Below are 25293 nucleotides of genomic sequence, written 5' to 3' on the forward strand. Positions count from 1 at the left end.
TACGAAAATACCTGCCAACAATAGTGTCAACAGTTGTGATAGCTTACGCATTTTCGATCACATATTTACGCACGCTTACACGACAAATTGACAATGACAAGCATAATCTTGACGTACACATTACATACGATACGTATGACCCTTGGTCTCGTATGTTGGCAGGGAGTACTCATGGCAATGTCGTCTCCAGTTAGTTGAATGCTCTAAGATGTTTATAGACAACGTATTTATTAACCGCATATGGCATTCGTGGCCGTCCTTCCTTATAATACAAGATCGTATGAACGTATTCTTTGTTTGTTTACCAAGAGCCGTGTGAATGTTGTGGTTGCTCAATGAACTTCTGCACAGTTGGGTAGGTAATCGTCAAATAACTTTAGCTCTACGATGTTAGTCATTTGGCGTCACAACTTTGCTAATCTTAAGTCTTTCTGGTTCCACATTTTTAAACTAAACTGTTTGCATATTAGTCCTAGTGGGTAAAGAACCAACCTCTGAAGTATGAGGGCGTGGGTTCGATTCCAGATCAGGCAAGTACCAATGCAACTTTTCTAAGTTTGTATGTACTTTCTAAGTATATCTTAGACACCGATGACTGTGTTTCGGATGGCACGTTAAACTGTAGGTTCCGGCTGTCATTGAACATCCTTGGCTGTCGTTACGTGTAGTCATAAGCCAGTAAGTATGACACCAGCCTAGCCAAGGGGTTGCCTCGGTAACTGGGTTGAGGAGGTCAGATAGGCAATCGCACCTTGTAAAGCGCTGGTACTCAGGTGAATCCGGTTAGACTGGAAGCCGACCCTAACATAGTTGGGAAAAGGCTCCGGAGATGATGATAATGATGTTTGCATATTAGTTCAATAATGTGATTAATATGTTCGTGGCTAATTACTTCATCATCCATCTGTCTTAAATACGAAACTGTATTTTACATAAAAAATATTGATCAATATTGGACATGAAACACAAACTTTCTCGTACATAACATGTATTAGTATGACAACAATAAAAGTAGGTCTATCAACTACGCCAGCAGTGTACCAAGGGAATTTTATGTCAAATACCTAATAAAACTGTACCTTAAGGTTATATACGTTCGCTGAATATAAATAACTTCCAAAGAAAGTTATAGAGATCCTATTCTTATTCCGTACGGATAGTGACATGCCTCACTTCCAACGCCCTTGGGACTCCGAGCCATTTTCTCAGTTATTCCTTGAAGGCACTTACAACCAAAAATAACTACGGACTAAATACATAGGCGTTTCACTCAAGTACTGTTATAAATTGGCTTCTGCCGGTGCTTTCACTCGTGTCCTGTGGAAACAACGTGCATCCGGAGAAAAAGCTATTGCCATCCTCGATAATGAATGGGCTATATAAGAAGTTCAATTTCGTCCAGTAGTTCATGAGATTAGCACGTGTAAACAAACCTCACAGCGTAGTATGTATTAGTCTTCAGCTGGGAGCGGTCCTCAAAGTGTGTCAGTAAACCCTAGTGGGGTCCACCATGATCAAAGCCTACCGGGGCTAAGGGATTATTCGAAAGAGTTACCGCGGCGCTGGTACGTAAAGAGCTTAAGAAGGAACATGATGGGTTTTAATCAGTAAGAGTCTGACACTCCCTCACGCTGCACCCACAGCAGAAGGGGTCATTCAAACAAAAAAGTTTGTGTAGCTTTACAATATCTATTGGTATAGGATCAATTGCTACGTGACCCGTCTATACAATTTGTATGGCGACACATATTTTTGCGACTTTATGATTAAGAAAGTAATATACAATTGCAATACACAGGTAATAACATCGCCTTATAAGTACTTGGGGAATTTATTAAATTATCTTTTCACTCGATGGAAGATTTGCAATGTGGTGACAAAAAATAAAGAGTTAGTTTGAACGCGCTAATCTTAAGAACTAATGTTACGATTTGAAAGAGTATAAATCAGTGCGAGTTATTTGAGAACGAGAACACAGATTATTTAATAGTTACTACGGCGAGAGTTACAGTTTACTTTTCTATGTATGTTCGTTTAGATTCGGGATGCAGGTAGAACCGCGAGATTGTACAACTATACATTCAATATGTTTAATGTAATATCATTTGTTTGTACTCGAAAGGCTCCGAAACCACTGAACCGATTGAAAAAAATCTTTCACTGTAAGAAAGCTACACTCTTCCCAAGTAACATGGGCTATATTTTATCCAGCTACAGGCAGTAGTTCTCACGGGTCGCGGGCAAAACGGCAAGAAAAAGCTAGTTAAATATAAGATAAGTGTTGCTCATTTGGCTCGCTGGCTGACCTCAATATTGAGCGACCAGATCGTACGCTCTGGGGGGCTTGACTTCTTAACGTTTGTATGTTAGTCTAATTAATATGAGTAAAAACGTTGCGGGGTTTCCTTTCATCACCTCGAGTAGTGCGCGGTTATTATAAAAATATGCTTAACATAAGATGGGCTAGATTTTGTATATGTTGATTTTATCCAAGACTTAGCTAGCATCCCAAAGGAGCTTTCTCCTGCACTGGGTTAAAGCATAGCTTGCCCCGTCTTCATATCACGCCTTTCACCGAAATCGGTTCAGCGGTTTTGGTGTGAGTGTCACAAACATTTCACTCAGTTCATTTTTCGTTCATTTTATTAGTGACAGTTATCTATGAAACTAAATATTAAAGGCCATTATCATTCTTTTCACGTTGGCTGATCGGAAAATCGTCTAGTATTCCGGGTTACTATTAGCTTGTCGATAACTGTCGAATAGTCTAATAGGAAGTTTCGCAACGCCGTATAATTACTAGGTACTTAATTACTTTCCCACCTCACACGAGACGCTTGCATAATAATTATTATGAAAATTCGCGGAAGCCCGAGAGATATGCCACGGGTTGCTAAATATTGGTTAGGGATTTGAGCACAATGATTTAAGAAATGAAGTAAGATTTTCAAATGTTAATTACAGTGTTTATATCTCATGATCTCAAATGATAGGGAGAAGAGTTTTGTACATACAATGGTCTATTATAATATGTAGGGACATTAATTTTAAGCCGAAGTTTTGAAAAGTACTTACTTAATTTAGTAATAAATATTTCGCGGAGGAGATATAGTCAGAAGTCTTTATTTTGACCAGGTTCTGGTCAGCAAACTTTAATTTTAAAGGCTCTAGAACAGGCTTGATGATGACAGAAACAGCTGGATATAAACAAGCAATCTGACATAGCGATCATCTGGGTGAATTTTGTTACGTTTTTAGACGAAGTTTTTTCGTTTTCAGAAGCTTTGCAATAATAATGATTCATACAATAACAATAACACGAAGCCTGTTAACAAGACGGTACAAACATTGTTTTTGAAAGCACGCCAAGAATATGTTCATAAAAAAAGTGTAGTAATCTGTTATAATAATCCTATAATTTGATTTAAATTGATAATGGAAATTAAGTAATTCAACTTTAATTTCAAATGTAATAATTATAATTTTAGTTTGATAAAAGCGTAACTTCGGTATTTTTGCTACAAGCTCATTTTTTTATTTTATAAAAAAAGCTTTTATGCTTTTTTTTTAAATTATTAAACTATAAATTAATAAATTTTACCTCGCTCTATTATTGATAAAGACACAAAATTACTGTTAAATGAAAATCTTTTAATAAGACATAAATATCGGAACTATTTGTAGCTTTTCCGTGGTCAGTTATAGTATGAGAGTCATCTAGATACGATATTGCGTGTATATTTTTAAACTAATATTCTTTAGCGTGGTCGCTCGCAGTTCATCTATTTTGAGAGTGCTGTACTAAAATTACAATAATAAATATGTACAGTCAAACAAAAATAGATCCAGAAGTCCTCTTTTTAAAGGTGATAAATCATCTGAAGTTGTCAAGTGCCTCTTTGGGTGCAGCAGAGGCAGACTCTTACTGACTGGAACCCTTCTACGTTAGGCTCCTTCTGATCGGGAAATCATCAAATGACCCGTCCCGTTGTGGGTGTCACAGGGATTGTCAGTCTCTTACTGACTAAAACCATCATGTTTCTTCGTAGACCTTTCATGTACCAGGACCGAAGTAACTCTTTCGAACAATCCCGCAGCCCCAGGAGGCCTTGGTCCTGGGGTTTGCTGACTCTCCTTGAGGAGCGCACGTGATCACTCCTGCTGGATACTTCTTCCTCCATATTTCCGATTTTGGCACGTGGGCGTGTAGCCTACTTGCAAAGTATTCTGGAGCATACATAGACACCACACGTCTTAATCTGTAGGCCAGTATCAAAATACCGCGGCAATCTGTACACTGAACTATTTGATGCAATATTATCTTATCTGCTGGATAAGAATTTTTTACCTATTAACACATAAACACACATAAGCATTAGTATTTTAAGATACGAGAATAGAGATATATCCTAGGCTATTCGTTCTCAACATGGCACCGTAGACGATAGAAAAGATGAATGATCCGTGGAATATAACGCAGAGAGAATAAACATAACTAGAACAATAATTGTTGTGTTGTCGGCTTCTGTCAGATAAGCAATTTTCAGAATTTGCTTAGTACTTGAATTGATAACGCCGAAACAGAATAACTCTTTATGAACATTAAATTCATACTTCTGAGTTTCCGCTGTAAATCAAATAAATAATCATAATACTTGGTCTCGAGAATATGGCATGGTTTAACAGTATGGAACTTGATGGTCTATTTTATGAAGTGGGTCTAAAAGAGATGTCAACGAAAGCATTATTCGTGGAAAAAGGTTTATTGCATATTATTATACATATACCAAGATTTTATTTGCAAGAGCACTATTGAGTCATTCGGAACAGGTGGTGTTACTCAGAATCTCTGAAAGGGAGGTCTTGCTATATGATTTCTCAGCTAAAAAGAACGTCACATGTATTTTGAGGGAACGTCAATACTTTGATTCGCTTAAATGATAGTAAAGACGCTTCTAGGTCTACTTAAGATAAGATCTAGTAGTTCGTATGAATCGGATTTATGAATACAGGAGAATATACTTAGGTCTGACATTAAGTGTACTTAAGATATAATCAAGTAAATAATCATTCATACTACGAAACCTACAATGTGACGACTATCCACTATATGAGTCTTTCTTCCATAAATAAGTAGTTGAGTTGTTCTGTGGGCAGAGATAATACGGACGTAGTGAGTCAGCCACACTCATCCGGCGTACTCAAAATGCAATGTTTACATCTTAGCAGATATATAATGAGCTATTATTTTTATTACACTGAGTCAACGGTGACATTAGAACCCACTCTATTCGTAATTCACTTTTTACATGACCTTCAACTACTGAACTTGTCTTCTCGACTTATGTAAATACTAAAAAGCAATTAAAACCTTGTATATCACTCGTAACCAGTGTTTAATGTTTATGCTTATGCAACCAGCCTTGATCGTTAATTGATATTTGCTGGACTCGCAGAGTGATTATTTTATGTTAATAATCTAACGATCTTCATTCACCTACCTATCTGTATTTAAATATACATCTGTATGACACGTTTGATCATCAAGTCCACAATAATCACTATAATTAATTATCCGGCTATTTTTATCACAACGTTGATGTTGCAAATGATGAGCGTAGTCTATCATCGGGATTGATGGAATAATAAATATACAGGAGGTATTTTTATCGGCTTGGTCTAATTATAATGAGTGCTGATATCATAGATGTGTGTATGCATAAGGGATTGCGCCCACGCCTCGGTGGCAATCAGCATCACCTCAGGTCGGGGCGTCATTTCGCGCTCACCGATTCTGAGTAGGCGGCTTGTCTCCGATGCGATGACGTCACGTGCTTTATCTTATGTAGATACATATTAAAACTGACATACGTAATAATCGTAGGATATTTGGGCAAATTTCATTTAAGAGGTCTTTCTGACCTATTCTAGTCATGTTCTCTATCACAATCAAACTACAGTGGTCTGTGACATAGAGGCTACGTTCAAACGCGTATGACAAAGCACTTGGCCTACTGACTGATTGGTCTATCATCCACATTGTTAAGCGATATAATAATTGACGATACGACGATTTGATTGCACTGTATGATGCAAATGGTAGCGAGTGAATGTGAGTCGAGTTACGTCTCACTCAGATGGTTTTACGACGTGCTCGGTAATGAGATGCTGAGACCAGTCTCTTTTTTCTTAAATTAATTAATACATGTGTCAGGCGTCCGTTTTGATGTACTCTGGATAGTTTATGACTTTAGGAGATGGATTTTATAATCTGCTGGTAATTAGCACCACTTTCTTTCTATTAATGTTTAGTAAAACAATAGAAGATATTTCTGCTGACACTATTTGATTTCGATTATATGTCCATCCCAATATAAATGGGTAGGGTCACGTTTTATTGGGAAACGCAGCTGACTCCTATGTCGAACGAAAAATTGTGGTAATAACTCCTAAAAGAGTGGTAAAAAGTGAAGTATCATTCTTTATGACATCAAATACAGTTAAAAAAGATATCTGATAAGGCCACTTCACACGTAACGACTAACGACTTTTCTATGCAAACCAATGTTCAGATTTATCGATTGCGTGTATTACAAATCGTTGCAGATTTTCCGGTTTGTGCTGTCGATCGTCGGCAGCAATTTCTATTCGATATTCAAATGCTTGCGCTTGTACGGGCTTATCGATGGTGATTCGATTGATCGATTTGAATAGGTAGGTCGATTGGACTACACTTCGGTAACTAAAGTGTGTATCCTGATGATTTCAGCTTTATTTCTAGCCAATTTTTGTTCTTGTGAATAAATTCAGAACATAAATATTTAGAATAATTGGTATACTGGTTCAGACACACTTTTATTGGCTCTTATTTATTTATTAATAATATAATAATTTATGCATTACGTAAAAATATTAACAATTTGTATAAAATAATGCGGTTCTAGAAGTCTTTATTTTGACATAAAATTCTTGTTTTAAATCGGGATAATTAAACATTAAATAACAAAACTTTACATAACAAACTTTCTAATTAGTCTTTACGAAACTTTCCTAAAATTAACACTCCGTAATAATATGTTAATTGAACTCAAAAAACACCAATTAGAAGTTTTTGAATGCAAATTGTAGCATATTGCACCTCACGTGGAACATTTCGAAGTGAAATGGTATTAATTACAAGACCGGAAGGTTGAGATTGAATGTACCGCTGTTCATTAATAAGCCTAGTGTAACGGTCGGCGCACATTATACGCTTAATTACTACGATTTTCATAATCGTATAAATATAACAATTCAATTTCTCTATCCTCGCAATGTATGGATTTTAAAATATATACTTACATATAAAAAATGGATTTTTTTTTTGTGTGTTTGTGCCCTGAAGGCTTCGAAAGCTACACTCTTCCGTGTAACATAGGCTACATTTTATTCCTGTACGGGCAGTAGTTCTTATGGGACGCGGGTGAAACCGCGGGAAATCGGCTAGTAACATACTTATACTTTTGAACATATTTGGTTAGTACTCGCTGATATAAAATTAATATATTCTTCAGGGATTTTCAATCCAGTTTTAGTTTGATGCGCAGAAACTAAACATATATACGGATATGATAATAATGTAAATACATATCTAAAAATAAAACATTAACATTTCCAAATTATTACAAAATTATTTTCGTGCATACGAATTACTATTAATTTTTGATGATTTTGCATATTTGTAAATATTATTTTAATAATATATTGTTAGTTACCTATATCTGTTACCAGGTGACACAAATAGCTTAACATTAGGTAATAAACAGGAAGATTTGGTGCAAATGTCATTATTAACATAGATATATGCATCATCCTCCGAGCCTTTTCCCAATCATGTTGGGGTCGGCTTCCAGTCTAACCGGATTCAGCAGAGTACCAGTGCTTTACAAGAAGCGACTGCCTATCTGACCTCCTCAACCCAGTTACCCGGGCAACCCGATACCCCTTGGTTAGACTGGTGTCAGACTTACTGGCTTCTGACTACCCGTAACGACTGCCAAGGATGTTCAATGACAGTCGGGACCTACAGTTTAACGTGCCATCCGAAACACGGTCCATGGTGTCTAAGATATACTTAGAAAGTACATACAAACTTAGAAAAGTTGCATTGGTACTTGCCTGACCTGGGATCGAACCCGCGCCCTCATACTTGAGAGGTTGGTCCTTTACCCAGTAGGCCACCACGACTTTTATAACATATAATAACATATTTTAACATAGATATATGCGTTATATGTATAATATGGCAAATTATTGTAACTTTGTATTGCTTGAATTTCTTTAATTTGTCTTCTTTATTAATCAACTTCCCAAAAAGGAGGAGGATATATATATTGCCCTTTTTAACAAAGACAAAATTATTGTTTTTTTTTTTTTATAAAACCCATGTTGTAAATGTATGTACTTTCTGTAGGAAGAAAATATAACACAGTCCATTTCCTTGAAAATGGTCTGTACAGACGATAAGTCTTGACTTGCAAACGAGTTCGTTGCCTCGCAATGTTAAGTGTGTGCATCATCTTACAGTGTGTTGACCCACAAAGGGAACTGTTCCCTTTGGCTAGATGTATTGTTTCAATTACTGTATCCGCACTGAGGTTGTCATGCCGATAACTTGGACTTTATCGAGGATGGGCGATGCACAAATATTTACAATTTTTAATATCGGGGTGTCAACCTACATTGTCTCGTAAAAAGATGCTTACATTGTTCACGTAGATAGCTATGAGGCCCATTTTCGCCGACGACATAAAAGATCGATTTTCGGAAAACAACAGTTTACTTTGAACTTTTGACGTGAAAATTCACAGTACATAAATACCTAGTTGTTTTAAGAAACTGACGTTTATATTGTCGATGAACTTGGGCCTAAGTCTTATAAACTCTATACCAACTTTCTTTTCGATTAATGTCTGCCGTTATTAATAAAACTCCTTTACATTCACAACTTCAATTAAACATGTTTGATAGTGTAGTGTGCACTGTCTTTAACATTTTGGCATGTTATATTCTGCATCAAAAATAGAGAGGGTGATTTTCGTGGCTCTAGTTGCTCGGGTTCACTGGTTTCAGACGTTCAGACGTAGTTCAGATTTACGCTGCTAGAATTAGATTTAAGATACGTAAATGTTTGAATTCATGCAGCTATTTATAACACTAGAGTGCTAGGAAGTACGTTTTCGGCTTGGAGTTCGGAATTCGCTGGAAAATCGGTTTGAAACATAAGTTCAAATTCATGGAGATCTTATTGCTATATAACAAAATGTGCATTGACCATGTCCTACCATACAATACTTATTGTGGAGAATTATGAAGTTATTAATATAGGAAAGAGGATTTTTTTTTACTTGTTCGTACCTTAAAGGCTCCAAAACTACTGAACCAATTAGAAAAATTCATCTACTGTTGGATGATTACACTCTTTCCGTGTTACATAGGGTTTATTTTCCTATCCTCGAAAACAGCCATTAACTTAACTTCAATGTAAACAGTTACGTCAAAATTACCATTGTTATGGTAAATGTCGCCGTGACTACTGGTATCTAAAACCCCTTTAATCTGTACTATCTAGATTATACTCGTAATGTAAATGGATGAAATGAATGTGCGTACACTTACGTGGGATGTTTCAACTATAACAGTTACTGCTTTTAATATGTTACAAGAAATAGTCGTGTTAAAGAATTTGGTGGAAAACTAGCTGGGACGGATTTCGGTTTATTTGATCAAAATCTTCATCAATTATTCATAAAAATGGTGTATCCACCGCGTCTTTCTCCCGCGTTGTACCCAAAACTACTGCCCTGATTTGCATGCGACATTTTCAACAAATTGAATCTTGGGGAAATTCACAGAAACTTCAATAATTCTTTCAGTGTTAGATAGTCCTTTTCTGTCGGGACTTCGGTACGCTTTAAAACCCGCGTGAACCACCTGGTTATTAAATAAATAAATAAATCTGTTGCATCTCTATATCAGCTGCTGTATATAAATTCTAACTGCCTGTAATTGCTACATGTCAGTATGTCGACATTAGTTTTGTAGCAATTGAATCGTCATTTTAAAGGTACCCTTCTGAAACAGGTGACGGTGTGTCAGTCATCTCTTTACTGCGACTATTGACGCATTGGGTAACCGCGATGGTTGTGGGCCGCTGGCCTACAGTCACGCGCGTAAAAGGCCTAGGTCGGAACAGAACCTTTACAACGTTTGCCTTTTGAGGAACTCATATAATGTAGATAGATATTTATGTCATTATTAATTTGCTATGCACTTGTATCCGGATACCAATCATTTTTTAAAATAGATCTCTTTGTTTATTTATTAATGTCGCTTTGTCATAATGAAAGGAAAATGCTTTTGTTATGATCATTTGAAACAATCAGGTATCGTACCTTGTAAATCAAGATAAACTGTAGGTCCAGGCTGTCATTTGAACATCTTTAGCAGTCGTTACGGGTAGTTAGATGACAGAAAGACAACCGGTCTCACCACGGGTATTGGGTTGTAACTGGGTTAAGAAGGTCAGATAGGCAGTCGCTTCTTGTAAAGTCAGCTGCATTCGGTTATACTGTAAACCGTCCCCAACATATTGGGAAAAGGCTAGGCAGATGATGAAATATTGTGCCTAATAATTTGATGGGTTCTCAATAACATTCAAATGCTGTAGTTTAAGGGGACTTTTAATCAATGTCAACAGGCCCGCCGTAAGCGGGCGTGCAGTGCGTGCACAGCACGCGGGCGGCACGTCCTAGGGGGCGGCAAATCTAGCGAGTTATCACGTAATATTTAAAAAATACAATATCTTTTTACTAATGATTTGATTTCAATATTTCCGAACACAGCAATAGCGCTAAGAATATTACTTACACTGCCGGTTTCAGTTAGGTACATCTGTTGAAAGGACATTTTCAAAATTAAAGATTCTTAAAAACGATTTAAGATCAACCAGTGGCGTAGCGTGGGGCAAATGCTATTTAGGGGGCGGCAAAATTAAACCAATAAAATTTCAGAAAAAGCCGCCCTAGCTTTGGTCAATTTTGACTGTTTCACCCTTTGCATCCCCAAAAAAATTCGCGCTCGCTGCGCTCGCGGCTCCATGTCAGATGTCGCATTTTGTCTTTGTTTAATTGTTGAGGCATTCAATTCCGAAAAAACATTTTTCGCGCACGTCCGTTATGGCTTTTTATGATAATATGTTTACTTCATGAAAACTCTAAGGAAAAAATCGCGCTCGCTTCGCTCGCGGCTTTTGCACTTCACTTCTGTGCATATCTTACTTTTTGACTTTGCTTTGTTAATTTACAGTGGTTTTTATTTGTTTTGTGTCCTTAGACTAAAAAATTTTCGCGCTAGCTCCGCTCGCGCTTCCTTACATATGACATGTGCCTTATAAGTTTTCAACGGGAAACCCACCAAATAACATATTTTACTGACTTTAAACATTGTTATAGATATTTAAGTGCGTTAGTTTAAGTTAATCACAATCTTTCAATACATAGGGGTAATACACTTGGGTAATGATTGCACTGCATTGATGCCCTAAGCAATTGCTTAGTTTGCTTATGGGCTAACCCAGGACTGCTTAGGTTACTCTGAACATTTCAAGTAAATAAAAAGTTATGTGTAATGTATGTTATGTATTGCAATAGTTATTTATCCAAAAGTAGGTGGGTTTTCTGCAATCAGAGCGGTGCATGTCTGTTGGACAAGTAAGATGGATATGAATTGGCGCGGGGGGTCCGGACCCCCTGGATCCGCTCCCCCCCCCCCCCTTATATATTTTTTGTCAAAACGTATGTAGTCGTAGGGCGGCATAATCAGTTTTGCACGCGGGCGAACAAACAGCTAGCGGCGGGCCTGATGTCAATCACAGTAATCCTTTATCACAATATTAATAGAGCAGATAAATATACCTTTACATAGCCAAGAGTACATGTAACAAGAAGACAACGTACGGGTTGTTGATAAGTGAATGAACCAATACATAGCTACTGCACTTTGCACTATTACGAGCATGTAATAACCTTATAAATAATAACTAATTATAGCATCCGCTCGTCAGTCTTACGCATGATACAGTTCATATAAAACGTAGGTGAATGATATACGTTTCCACTTTGTATTGACGATTGATAGTCGCGCATAGAAGCTAGAAATATCTTCATGGAAGCATTTATTTGACGACACGATACCTAAACTGTCGTTCACGGTACTGGTTTTCATTTTTATAGAGTGTCCTGCCAATAAACGGTCACAGTAGCTTTTATCAAAGGAATTTAGCCAACTGCGTAGTAAGTGATTATGCACTAGCGTAGGTGTAAGCACAGGTGTCTGGAGAGTATGTTCCTACAGTCTCAAAATAGGGAAGCAAGTTGGGTCGGCAATCCGTTAAGACCAAGGAAAGATCAGACGCAAGACTGTCACCATAGAGCACTCTTAGAGGCACGGTTTGCGAGTTAAAATGTCCTATCCGTAGGCTACACAATATGTGCACCGGCGAGAATGCGGCTTCTCAACAATGAAAAAAAAAATCAAATCTGCAAGCAGTTTCGGAGCCTATCATTTCAAACAATCAAATCTTTCCTCTTTAATTATAATATTAGTGTAGCTTATCACCATGTAACATACCTACCCTCGGTACAGTACCTACATCAGCTGCATTTGCAGAGAAGAGGCATCTTGTTACTACATACAATGATGCCTTTATTTCTTAACTAGCTTCCGTCAGCAGTTTCATCCGCTTCCAGTGGGAAGTACTCCATGAACCCTTTAGGGGCCTATGCACACCACGTTTTGCCAACATGCTGTCGATGCGCGTATGTAGCGATGCAGATAAGATGCAAAGCGCGTGTGTAGCGATACAAACGACAATAAACAGCTCTTCATCGCTGACGATCGCGCGTTTGACGTGGTGTGCACTGGCGCTAAAGTAGCTATCGGACACTTAAATATTTTTTTCAAATAGGTCCGGTAGTTCTTGAGATTAGGGAGTTCACGAAACTTTTCTGCTTGATAATATGTATTAGTAGAGGTAGAGTAAATTATGAATATAAGTATGAATTTATCAGGACTTCATCTTCAGTCTGCTTACATCAGCTTTCTTTAGGTATTTCTTCCCATGTTTACAACTTTGTTTAAAGTACTGTTGAATTGTAAGAATCCTTCAAGGTCAGGCAAAAATCGAAGTTGGTAGCTAAAGATACGTGTTTCCGCTTAGTATGTAACAGTCTCATTGGATAAGTAGTCGGTTGTGGGAGCATCCGTGGGTCGGCCGTCAGTTTTCTGTATCGTGCGATCTGCAATAGTTATGTGTAGTAGTGGAATTAGTCAGAAAACTTGTTGTTTTTCGTGTATTTGAGCTTTTAATATATTGTGAGTATGCTGTCCTTCCTAGTATTTTAGGTCTTCTTTTGTTGACCATCGAAGACAGGTCGTCGAAAACTTAGCACATTTTTTTTCTAATTGGATCCTTCAAGGATGTTTTGTCCGATTTTTTAAATGTTGGCACCCTTAATGAACTTGAGAATGATCATTATTGTACATGCTACCCTTTTATACCAACTGTACTTGTTTTTTTTTTTAATATTGACCCTTTTGAGACTAATCGAATCGGATGATGAAAGAAAGGAGTAATGATATTGCGAATTGTGAATTGTTGTTTAATCTTTAAACTTTAATTGGTGATGGATGAAGCAAGTTGGTGGCTTCCTTGACTTTTATTTCCACGCGTAATGGTCTCTTATTTTTCTTTTCACCGACTAGATAAGACCGAAATCCACGTTTCTAGAAGAACGAGGGTGATCGACTTGATTTTGCCAGTATACATGATGCATTTAATCTGGAGATTAATCTTAAAACAAAATAATCCTTTCAATTAATTTCCTTTTAGACTAATTTCAAAATTTTCTTCTTTCCAGCCCCATCAAAATGAATAGGGGCGCCCGCGTCGAACCGACGCCGCCAGAATGTGCGCTGGCGGCCGAGATGTTCGACCACTTCTGTTCGGCTGGCACCATGAAACAGATCCTGGCGTTACACCGGGAGATCTGCAACACGCTCAACCTCAAGCCGAATAGATTGCCTGACTTCTATCCCAAGCTTAAGGTAAGAAACAAATAGTTTTTAACATAACGAGGGTACCATACATGCTAGAATTAAGAACGTTACTTGTGAGACGGCAGTCAAAAGTGTGAGGATGGAGATGATGATAGAGGTACGGGTAAAGGGGACGACTACAGAAACAATGGATAGTTTGTGGGATAGTCGACATAACTAGAAGTAATGTTACTTGTAAGATGATGGCAGACTGTAGAGTATGGAAAAAGAAAATATGCTGCGCCGACACCGAATAAAATTAGGATAAGGGCAATCGATAATGATGATTAGAAGTACGTGGACGAACAATATTGTCAGTTTTATAGATGTTTTATCTCACGTAAGCTTGTAAGATCTAAGGGGGAGGCTTATGTTTAGCAGTGGACGTCCTATGGCTGAGATGATGATGATGATGAAGCGTGTGAGCCCTACTTGTTTCCGTTTGACTCATCCACTATTGAGCACTCCGGAGCCTAAAGAGAGACCTTAAGCAAACAAAGATTATATGGGAATGTGGCCTCAGCTCAGGCTGGTATTTATTTGACTGGTAAATATTTCGTTGGCTTTAACATTATTTTCACCAACCAAGGTCTGTTTATAGAAGGGCACGCCACCATCGTGGCGGTAAGTCCCCTCTTTGAGGAGTGGCTCGGGAGGAGTCACGGTGCCCTCACGTACCGCATGACGCAGGTCCTCACCGGACACGGTTGTTTCGGGAGGTACCTGCACCGCATCGGTCGTGAGGAGGCGCCCGGGTGTCACCATTGTGCGGACAGCCCCGAGGACACGGTGGACCACACAGTCCAGGTGTGCCCCGCATGGGAAGGGCACCGCCGGGTCCTCGTCGAGGCTTTGGGCGACGGCGACCTCTCGCGCCCGGCCCTGGTTCAGGCCATAGTCCGGGGCGAGAGGGAATGGGATGCCGTCGCCTCCTTCTGCGAAGCGGTCATGCTCGAGAAGGAGGAGGCGGAACGCCAGAGAGTTCGCACCTCTCATCCCGGCCGCCGCGCTGGACCAGGTAGACACCATGGGCGCCGGGTGTCGCGAGATGACTCCCGGCCACCGTAGGCGTGGGTCTGTGGGCGGTGAGTTCGGGTGGCTCATCGTCCCTCTGTCTTTCTAGACGACAGACCCGTGTCGACGGCGCGCGTTGTTCCACGCGCTCCTCAAAGAGATGTCAGCAACCCCAGCGGGGCCCAGCAGGGCCAAGGCCTGCCGGGGCTGCGGGTTGTTCGAAAGAGATACCGCGGCCCTGGTACATAAAAGGCCTATGACGGAACACGACGATTTTAGTCAGTAAGAGTCTGACACTCCCTCACCGCTGCTAACCCACAGCGGGAGGGGTCATTTGATGATTTTACGTCGCTAAAAAAAAAAAAAAAAAAGGTCTGTTTATAGACTAGCTCAAGAGTTTATACTGTTCCATGCGAGTATTAAACGAATATTGCCGGCATCTCAAAGTTCCAATCGATCTATCCTAATGTTTCTAAGAATTAGTGGCTTTAGATTTATTTCTGGAAATGTTTTGATCTTTACTCCGGTACTTAGCACTCAGCGCTTCTAAAGGAAATGCCATTTCAATTCCATCGGAATTTAGTCATAAATTACTCCTAAATTTTAATACATCATAGGCTGCGTGAAGATGTTAAGCACAGATGATTCTCGACTTTATACTTACGTGTTACAGTTGATATTTGTCCGGCTGGTTATTTCGCAATGCACTTTTAACTTAGAAAGTAATATTTTAATAATATTGTAGAGGAAAGTAGCAGACCGCGACGCTTGCGCACCGTGGTGTAACTTTGGACTATCGTAGGCACCGGTTATACTGCTTTCCATTGCGGTATAGGAAGGGGCGACGGATTGTGTTACTAGTGTTAGAGTACTTTCAACTTTGGTGGGATCAAGTTATCGCGTAAATAGTTGACACTACCATGATACGTTTTGTCTACTGATGTTGTAAATACGGATACGGAAGTTTATGAATGTCTGTTTCTCTTTCATGCGAAAAGTAACCAATGGATTTTGATAAAACTTAGCTCAGCTTCTTGAATAAGTAGTCTAGCGATAGCTTTTCTTAGTACATAGGCTATCTAATAGTCAAAAAAATCTGAGCAAAACTTTGAGCAAAACAAATTGGTACCAGTGCAGGTCCTAAACAAAACTATTACGCCTTCGTAATACTGTAGATAGTCGATGATAGAATAAGCATTCGCTCCTTTGATTTGATCGCATCCTTACAAAGCGGCCATAAGAAAAGCCATCCCAACCCAAACATTTGAGAAAACAACACACTTCCACGTGACTCACCAATTTAACACTTAGCACGTAGAATTTTATCTAGAACGTCCGCGTTTTGGTGGCAACGCGCCAAACTGTGTGAGTGTGGAAGTGTGTATGCAACTCACGGTTTAGACGTTTATTGCGACTTTTCATCATGGAATTCGGAAGTTGTACCGGGAAGTCGTTCATGATGCAGAAGAAAGCCCGTCGAGGTTTCGCTTATTTACTTAGCTGTTTTGGTATGACTGATGTTTGTTTTGTTATGGTTGAAGAAATTATCTGGAAAAGCTTTATAAACCATGCTTGGAACTACAGATCTATCTATAGAGTTGTCCAAAACCAAATCTGCCCGCAGACTCTTGTTAATTTGTTGTAACTATTGATTGTTTATTTTTATAAGCCATGGTTACAAATATCAACGAAAGTTAATTCCGAGAAATTCTTGTGTTTGATAATCCTGCCGGTTACACCTAGTTATGTACAAAAAATATTTTAAATATGGATTTAATAGGCAACTGTGTCAAAATTTTACCTTTCAACGTAAGATTTCACAGCGCGCCGAAGCGAGGAATCGAAGACATTTCGGAAAGTTTATTGAACATAAGTCTAATGTAACATCGACCGACGCATTAAGTGCTTATCAGACCCTGAAGCTGCAGACGGTTTGAGCAATACCGAAATATTAATGTACGAAAAACAATGCACTATAGAAAGAAATGCGAAGTAGATAGGCCTAACGGAAATCCAAAAGCAGTAAGGTTTGGATCTTGTAATCACGAGTTCCTCTGTGTTTCGGAAGGAATGGTAATTAGGTCGGTCTCGGCTGTCATTTGAACATCTTTGGCAGTCGTTGAGGGTGTGAAACCAGAAAGTCTGACCACCACTCATCCAAGGGGTATCGTGTAGTCCGTTTAACTGCGTTGAAAAGGCAAAACAAACCAAGAAAATCTTTGAAGATATTTATGGCCTTACTACAAAAACTTAAAACCCTGTTTTACACTTGTCTAAAAAAATTTTGGCTGCAAAATGAACCATATGTCAACGTCATAATTTGACGTTTTTTTAGACAAGGCTTAAACTGACGTTAAAAAGTTTTTGTGGTAACACGGTTTAAGTCTAATCCCACTAAATGCTAGTATCAAACCACACTATTTCCCAACACAATTAAAACTGGCCTTAACGTTCGAATTAGTGGCTCGCCGACGTCTGCCCTCTCGGGTCAAACATCTTAATCCAATGACACGATCCCCCGGCCAAATACACGAGCATACAATGACCTGTAATTACAATAAAACCAACACTTTGGGGCCGTAACAAGAATGAGAATAAAAACAAAAGAATTTATTCGCCCGCGTGGGCCGGCCTGATACTAACCATCTAACCAGCCAAAATGTTTGGTGAAAACAGATACATGTTCGATGTTTGCAATTTTATTAGGGACGTCAATTTTGGGTTGTGTTCAATGGTAGGGGTCTCGTCAAATAACTTTGCCGATCCGAAGGTCTTACTTGTCACTTCGCGATAATCAACAAGCTTATAACACTACTGCCTGTACGCAAGGTGTCAAATGACCGTATTCAGATAGCAAAGTTGTTTAACGAGAACTGTAGATTGTCTGAGATTCATGTGAGAGGAACTGACGTTGGATAAGAAGTTTACTGAAATAATTGCCGATATACATTTGCACACAAATAAATATAATCAACAGGGGTAGAGAGTGTTACATGTAAACGAACATTTAAACATTTTATCGTTAAACCAAAATAATACGAGATTCTTCAAATAGCTCCGTCCCTACAGCCACCTACCGTAACAGAGCGTGAAGATAAGATGCCTCTGATAACACAAACAATGTCAGTGCTTATCTCGCCATGGTGCACTTAGCTGAACAGTAACTGTAATGCCGTGATGCTCCGTAGATTCAGTTACAAAGGTTATACGAGACTTTTGATTATCCTAATGACTCTAGCTGGAACTATAAGGCTGTTCTGGATGACAAATACTGTTGAAGTTAAGAGTATTTAAATACGGTATACCAAGACACATAAATATGGTGTATTCCAGTTGATGGGAATACTTAGATGTCTTTCTGGACTACAAGCCTATTACTGTCTTTCTTTTTTTTTATAAACGAAAATTAACATACATAGTTTTCGCTTTGTCACCACTTCTTTAATACCTCAATCTTCAGATAGTGTTCGGGTCTCTATCTTCGGGTATTGAAACTTTGATCTAACACAAACTTTTTTAAGAGTAGCAGTATTCATCTTTCTCTCAAGCTTACGACATTAATAGGATTGAAATAAATATTTTTGTATAGTCCATGTAGTCAGCATTGACTCCCCACATTCCTCTAATTCCGATATCTACGTAAACAGCGAATATACGTCAGAATCGATTTTATTTTCAGTACGGCTGCTCTGGAAATGTGGGCTACTGAAATCTAGAAATATGTGTTCTGTTAACAAAAGTGTGAAGGATTTACGCCTCGTGTGTTTTCGATTGGGCTACATTATCAAGATTCTGTAGGCTTGAGTCATCGTGGGCTAGTAGAAATCGGATTGGGATCTAGCTTAAAAAGCAGCAATGTTTTACATAGAACGCCACCCTATCTAAAAAGCTAGCCATGACAATAGTCAAGGATCTATAAATGAAGGCATTAGCCATATTCCATTGGTAATATTTTTCCCACTTCAAATTAACTACATTATTACACTGATGCAGTTTCGACCTTCCGTTGCATAATTCAGCGATATCGGCGCATCAGTGTTATAGAACATCGCTATAATCCATTTATGTAAGGTTGTTCAATCTTTGAGCAATTTCTTCAACCACTCTGTCTATCCATCTTCGAACACGCGAACCTTTTGCTTTAGTAATGTTCTAGGTATTTACCGTTTCAATGGTTAATACATTAAACCAAACCCTATGTGCTAAGCACACACTATTGACGTACCGTCGGGACCAGGTATAGATATGTTTTATTAAATACACCAATTTTACATTTTTGATCTTAACCACTTCACTGTCCACGAAGCAGACACAATAGTAAGACAATCGGTGTGTATCACATATGACTCATGGGACAGGGAGGTTATTCACTACCGCTCTTACCGCTAAAAATGATCTCTTCCAGACAATCTTAGGACTAGTTTGTATCTTTTCTAAAAATATACTATCTTCAACACGGATAGTGATAAATTGTCGCTATTTACTCCGCCTAGGTAAGTCGATAAGTCAAAAATGATTTATATAGGACACCCGCGTGGACATAAAACAAACATGTCTGTAAAATGGTGCATGGCAATGGGTTGGCCGGTCTTCTTCTTAAGCTGACGACATTAGGGTATTAAAGCTATCCATTTTATCTTGCGATCGTCCTTGAGGTTTTAACAACACCATCTTATACGCCAATGACAATAATTGTTCTTTTCAGTTGTACCTCTACAGTGCACGTCTCAGTCAGTACCGATGCATAGATTGTAATCACATTTACTTTTTACCTCTTTTAAATGCAATAAGGGTTATCTGCTTGTCTACATTTGCATTGTTCGTCATATTATCTAGATCGGTTTGTAACTAAAAATGTCATGTTTCCATTGATCTTTGAAATATATTCTACACTATTGTACACAGTTGCATACAACACAAACAAATATGAATACGTTACGTCCTTATAACAATTATTTCTTTCAATACCTATGAGTTATCCTGTGGAATTCTGGCTGTTGGATTTTAAACTTTAAAGTATAGAACTTAAGGTTCTTGCTGAGGTTTTTTAGATAGCGGATCGCAAGCCATAAATGTGACCATGCTAAGGGCCGTGCTAGCGTCAGTAACTTATTATATTCAAATGACGGTTAAGCCTAACCGTGAATGCTTGTATGCTAATCAACTGGCTTGCGACTGTACTGTATGCACTTGCATTTTATGCCGCGTTTAATTATGCTGATTGTTTCGAAGCCCTGCAAGCTGGCGTTTTTCTTAGTAATAAGTTCTCAGGTTTTTGTAGAATAAAGTATGTTACTGCTGAGCAACAGGTCTTGGGTTCGATTCCCAGATCTGCATTTAATTACAAAACATGTGTACTTATCTATTTTCCTTTGAAAATTGATTTGTATCAATTAACTTCTAGAGCTGACTTATTTGATTAATGCAATGTAACTTTTAGTATGAAAATAGTTTAAATTGCAAATCGGAATGTCATCCATATCATGCCCAATGCTATTGTTATTATTTGTCATAACCAGTTGCTTTGTTTATCTTCAATCATAATCAATTTGCTAATTTCTTTAGAATTGTCTGTGTACCGAATTCGTTGTAATGCTATCGCTAATTATGAGCTTATCAGTTAGATAAGGTGCTGATAACTGCGTTGATTGAGCTCAAATAAGGGCGAAAGTTTTGACGTATGTGCTGGCGTGATGATGTCACCAACAGATTTTTTTTTTGTGTAGAAGAAGTCCCGAATCGTTTTTGGGACCTTGATTGACCTTGGATTTATAAGAAGGATAACTTTCCCTGAAAATTACAGAAATGCTAGGATGTAAAAAAAATACAGAAACTGTGTTTGGTGTTAATATTTTTGATTTGCAATTAAAATCGCAGTGTAGTTGAAATAAAGCTTAAGCTCTGCATTTTCTTCCGAATATTCTCTAAGGCCGTATTACTACTTAAATATTTCAATGCTGTGCGTTACCTCAATCTTGATATTACCTCAGTGCTATATTTAATTCGTAAAGATTCATACATGCAATCTGTACACCTATTATTTCTCACATATGGTCATTCTCTTTGTACCAATAAGTAGCGTGATCAAACTAGTTATAGCTCATTTGCAATTGACCGGCTGTTTCGTTTCCCACTACATAAGGGTTGGGGACAGTCCTTAGGACACAGGTATGACGCATCTGCCCAACAAAAAACCTTTTGTACCTTTGTGTTGGCCGTTGCAAATATGCGTTGTCAATCGGAAAGTTTGGGAAACCCTTGATTATATGAAATGGAGCTGTGCGAGTGATGGGAACGGGATATGTGCAGTTTTCGATCCATTGATAAAATATGTACCTCATTGATTCCCGTACCTATAAGTATTATTTGCGTCAAAAACAACAGGCATGTTCTTCCTTCTATTGAAAAAATGAGAGGTTGTTTGTTGTATTTCAAGGAGAAAACGGCTGACCGTATTGAAAGAAAATTGTACGTGGAAATGGAGACAGGCCATTTGTATTTACGTGTTTGACGTAGTTCCTTTGAGATGAAGACGAATTCCTGTTTTACGTATAAGCAAACATAGATAGCTTTGCATTTTCATAAGCGAAAGTATATTAGCTGAGTTTACTACTCATTGCACTGCGGTATTTTTATATTCGGCGCCTGTAATGTAATGTTCGTATATTCAGTGCGAGGGCGAAATTGCTATAAGCTTGTGTATTTAATTACAATTACCTTTAGTATCGAAGCTATCTTCCTTTCTTGTAATGGATTATAACGGCCTTTTCCAATATTCTATCGATCATCTTATTTGCTTACCTAAAGATATAATTTTGACATTAACCACATACAAGTAATGTCGAATACCTATTTCTGGTAAGCAAAACATCAGATAGATAGAATTTTGGGCACGGCCGTTACACGATATTTACGATACGGCTTTCACAATGTTAATAGGTGTTTTGTTGCCCACCAAGTATGTTGTACGCTGTCATTGCACGCATTAAAAGCAGTCAAACAATCGTTTTTATTTCGGCCATCAAACGACTTTACCCTTCAACTGTTTTAGGTGGATTTTAATTAATTTAGCGAATGTGTTATTATTCAAGGGTGCGTCGTCTATTACTTCAGTTGAAAGTAATTGTTTTTAACTATACGTTAGGCTTGTTGTTGTTAGTTTCGATGTTGCGTGACGTTATCGTAAACTAGCTGGCATACCTTGCTGTTTCATTCGAGTCCCAGAGGAACAACTTCCATATCAGATATAAAGCCGCCTTGTTCATCTCCACAGTATCTCTGACTAAGTTTATCTCAATCGGCTTAGCCACTTAGCGCATCATATAGAGAACACTCTCAAGGGTGGATTATAAAGTGATGGCAAGCTGCTTCCCCATCACAGAAGAGGTCTATTCCAGTAGTGGTCGTAAGCCGATGTTTTTCATACGTGACAGAACGTAATAAATCAAAATAAATACTTCAATGTCTTTCCCGTCTGGCGTTTGTCCCAAGTTTACGTATTTGGGTAGGACCGGAAGAAAACCGGTCGGTCCAAATATGATCAGTACAATTTAAATTGTAGCGGAGACTTCCGGACTTTTAGAATACAAAGGAGCAAAGGAAACGTTTTATTTGTTACACTAGCTTCCGTCCGCGGTTTTACCTGCGTCCCGATTAAGAAGTTCTTTCCGTAGCTGGATAAAAACAAATAAACAAACATGCAAAAATCCAAAACTACTTACATTAATAATATTACTAGCTTCTGCTAGCGGTCTTTTTCGAGTCCTAGGGGAACTTCTTCCCGCAATGGTATTGAATGTGTTATTCATAGTTATGTATTGCCCATGTGTTATTCTGATGTATAAGCTACATCACTCCAAAGTCTCATCAAAATCCGATGAGCCATTAAAGTGTGATTGATGAACAAACATCCAAACTCACTCACCTTAAAAATATTTGTTGGATTTCCTGGTACCACGCTATTTATATTGATATTATCACAATTCTGATTAGTCCTAGACAATTATCATGATTACTAATAATAAAGTAGCGCTTGACAAAATTTCTTCGTTGATATCTTTGATAACAATGCATGTTGCATTGTTCTAAGAAAATAATATGTGTAAGAAATAAAAATGTGTCCTTTCATGCTATGTAATAGGGCAATTTTGCAATGCATAAATAAGTATGAAAGGGGCTGCCTAACAGGCAATGGTCATCAACTATGTATTAGGAAACGTCGCCTCCTATAATTCAGTATTCTCATCGATTGCATATCGTCTGGCTATTTTAGGAATTACCTATGTAAGTAGCTATGTATTAGTAATACCCTCCCGTCTAGCCGTGGGGTCGGGACCTGAAATGCAGTCACTGGAAACTTGTAAGGTCTGGAAGATTCGGGGGCAATGAATCCTAGACAGTTTACTTAAAGTTTGATATTTATTTCAATGTTTGTTTAGTGAATACCTACACAAGGTATATTTATTACTATAGGTCTATGAGGTTTATAAGGTCATAATAAAACACATCCTACTACTTCTTCCTGAAGAAGTTGAAATTTTACTTTCTCAAGGTTTTCAATCTAAGGCGTTGATAAGGATATTAGCTGTTCCGTCTCCGTTCCGAGGAAATTACTTCCCGCAACCGGATAAAGGTAGTCTATATCCTGCCTCAGGTTCTAGGCCGTACCTATGTCTATCTTATCAGTTCAGTTTTGTCATGAAAACATAACTGACAGAGTGACTTTCGCATTTATAATATTACTGACCGTTTTCCCGTGGTTTCTCCCGCGTCTCGTGGGAAGTGCTGCTCAACCCGGGATAAAATATAGCCTATGTTACTCGGGAAGAGTGTACCTTTCCAACAGTGAAATAGTAATCTAATGCGTTCAGTAGTTTCGGAGCCTACGAGGTACAAACAAACAAATATTTCCTCTTTAATATATAAGTAATTATTAAGTAAATATAGTATTTCTGCCGACCTAATTCACGTAATACAATGTACTTGTACGTATTCATAACATTGGGTGACATGAGATATCGCCGGACGTTCACCGAGGATTTCCACTTGACTGCGCGAGAGCATATGAACTCCTTTTCCCGAGTTGCGCAAGGGCATAGATTGTAAACATACCTATTATTTTGCTCAGGTTTTAAACGTATTTTTACGGCCTTAAAATAGTGAAAGTGTACAAAAGGCTGTGCAAAATTATCAATTGTAAAGTGTGTGTAATTAGCAAAGTGTAATAATTAACAAATGCTTCGCAATTAGATAAATGTTTTGTTATATAAATAAAAGTTATAAAACTTTCGCTCATTAAATGTCACTTATGCGCTCGTTAAGTGTGATTGTTTATTTACAAGTTTATTATTTTTATTACAAAGCATAATTTTCTTTACACTCAGGTATAACATAGACAGAGATTGTATGAAATAAAACCCAGCTACACACGGAAGGAAAGCAAAGTCTTACTAACAAGGCCCCGGTTTTCCTTTGGGTACGGAACCCCTAAAAATTACACTGATTTTTTTCTAATTATTTCCAATAATCTTTTGCAGGCCAAACTAGCGAGCTCGTGGAAGGCACAAGCGCTGTTCAAGAAGTTCGACGCCCGCGCCAATCACAAAGTGTACGCAAAGGGCCGCTCGTGTGCATCTAGCAAGGTGCTCATTATCGGCGCTGGACCTTGCGGGCTACGAGCTGCTATAGAATGCCAGCTGCTCGGGGCTAAAGTGGTCAGTATTTGCTTATTTATTTCGTTAGGATAATCATTTCACCAAAGCTGGGTAAAGAGGGGCGCTCGTATGCATCTAGCAAGGTGCTCATTATCGGCGCTGGTCCTTGCGGACTGAGAGCCGCTATAGAATGCCAGCTGCTCGGGGCTAAAGTGGTCAGTATTTGCGTATTTATAAGCTACATTAGAATTGTCATTTCATAAGGTTTACGTAAAGGGGCGACCGTGTGCATCTAGCAAGGTGCTCATCATCGGCGCTGGGCCTTGCGGTCTGAGAGCTGCTATAGAATGCCAGCTGCTCGGGGCTAAAGTGGTCAGTATTTACTTATTTACTCCTACGTTAGTATATTCGTATTGCTAAGGCTACGCAAACGGCTGCTCGTGTGCATCTAGCAAGGTGCTCATTATCGGCGCAGGGCTTTGCGGTCTGA

General features: G+C 38.5%; 1 protein-coding gene across 6 annotated transcripts in view; it reads left to right on the plus strand.

Annotated features, from left to right (window-relative positions):
* LOC124644745 (F-actin-monooxygenase Mical) overlaps positions 1 to 25293 on the plus strand; it is a 67120-nt gene that overhangs the window by 6034 nt on the left and 35793 nt on the right. For 5 of the 6 annotated variants that reach the window (XM_047184246.1, XM_047184250.1, XM_047184249.1 and 2 more), the window contains exons 2-3: positions 13959 to 14145; positions 24687 to 24863. In XM_047184246.1, the coding sequence (XP_047040202.1) occupies positions 13969 to 14145; positions 24687 to 24863 (354 nt within the window). In that variant the 5' untranslated portion in view covers positions 13959 to 13968. Of the gene's footprint in view, positions 1 to 13284; positions 13414 to 13958; positions 14146 to 24686; positions 24864 to 25293 lie in introns of those variants that run through there. The other variant, XM_047184248.1, reaches the window with a different exon arrangement.

Source organism: Helicoverpa zea, chromosome 31 (assembly GCF_022581195.2).
Source record: "Helicoverpa zea isolate HzStark_Cry1AcR chromosome 31, ilHelZeax1.1, whole genome shotgun sequence".
Classification (NCBI taxonomy): domain Eukaryota; kingdom Metazoa; phylum Arthropoda; class Insecta; order Lepidoptera; family Noctuidae; genus Helicoverpa; species Helicoverpa zea.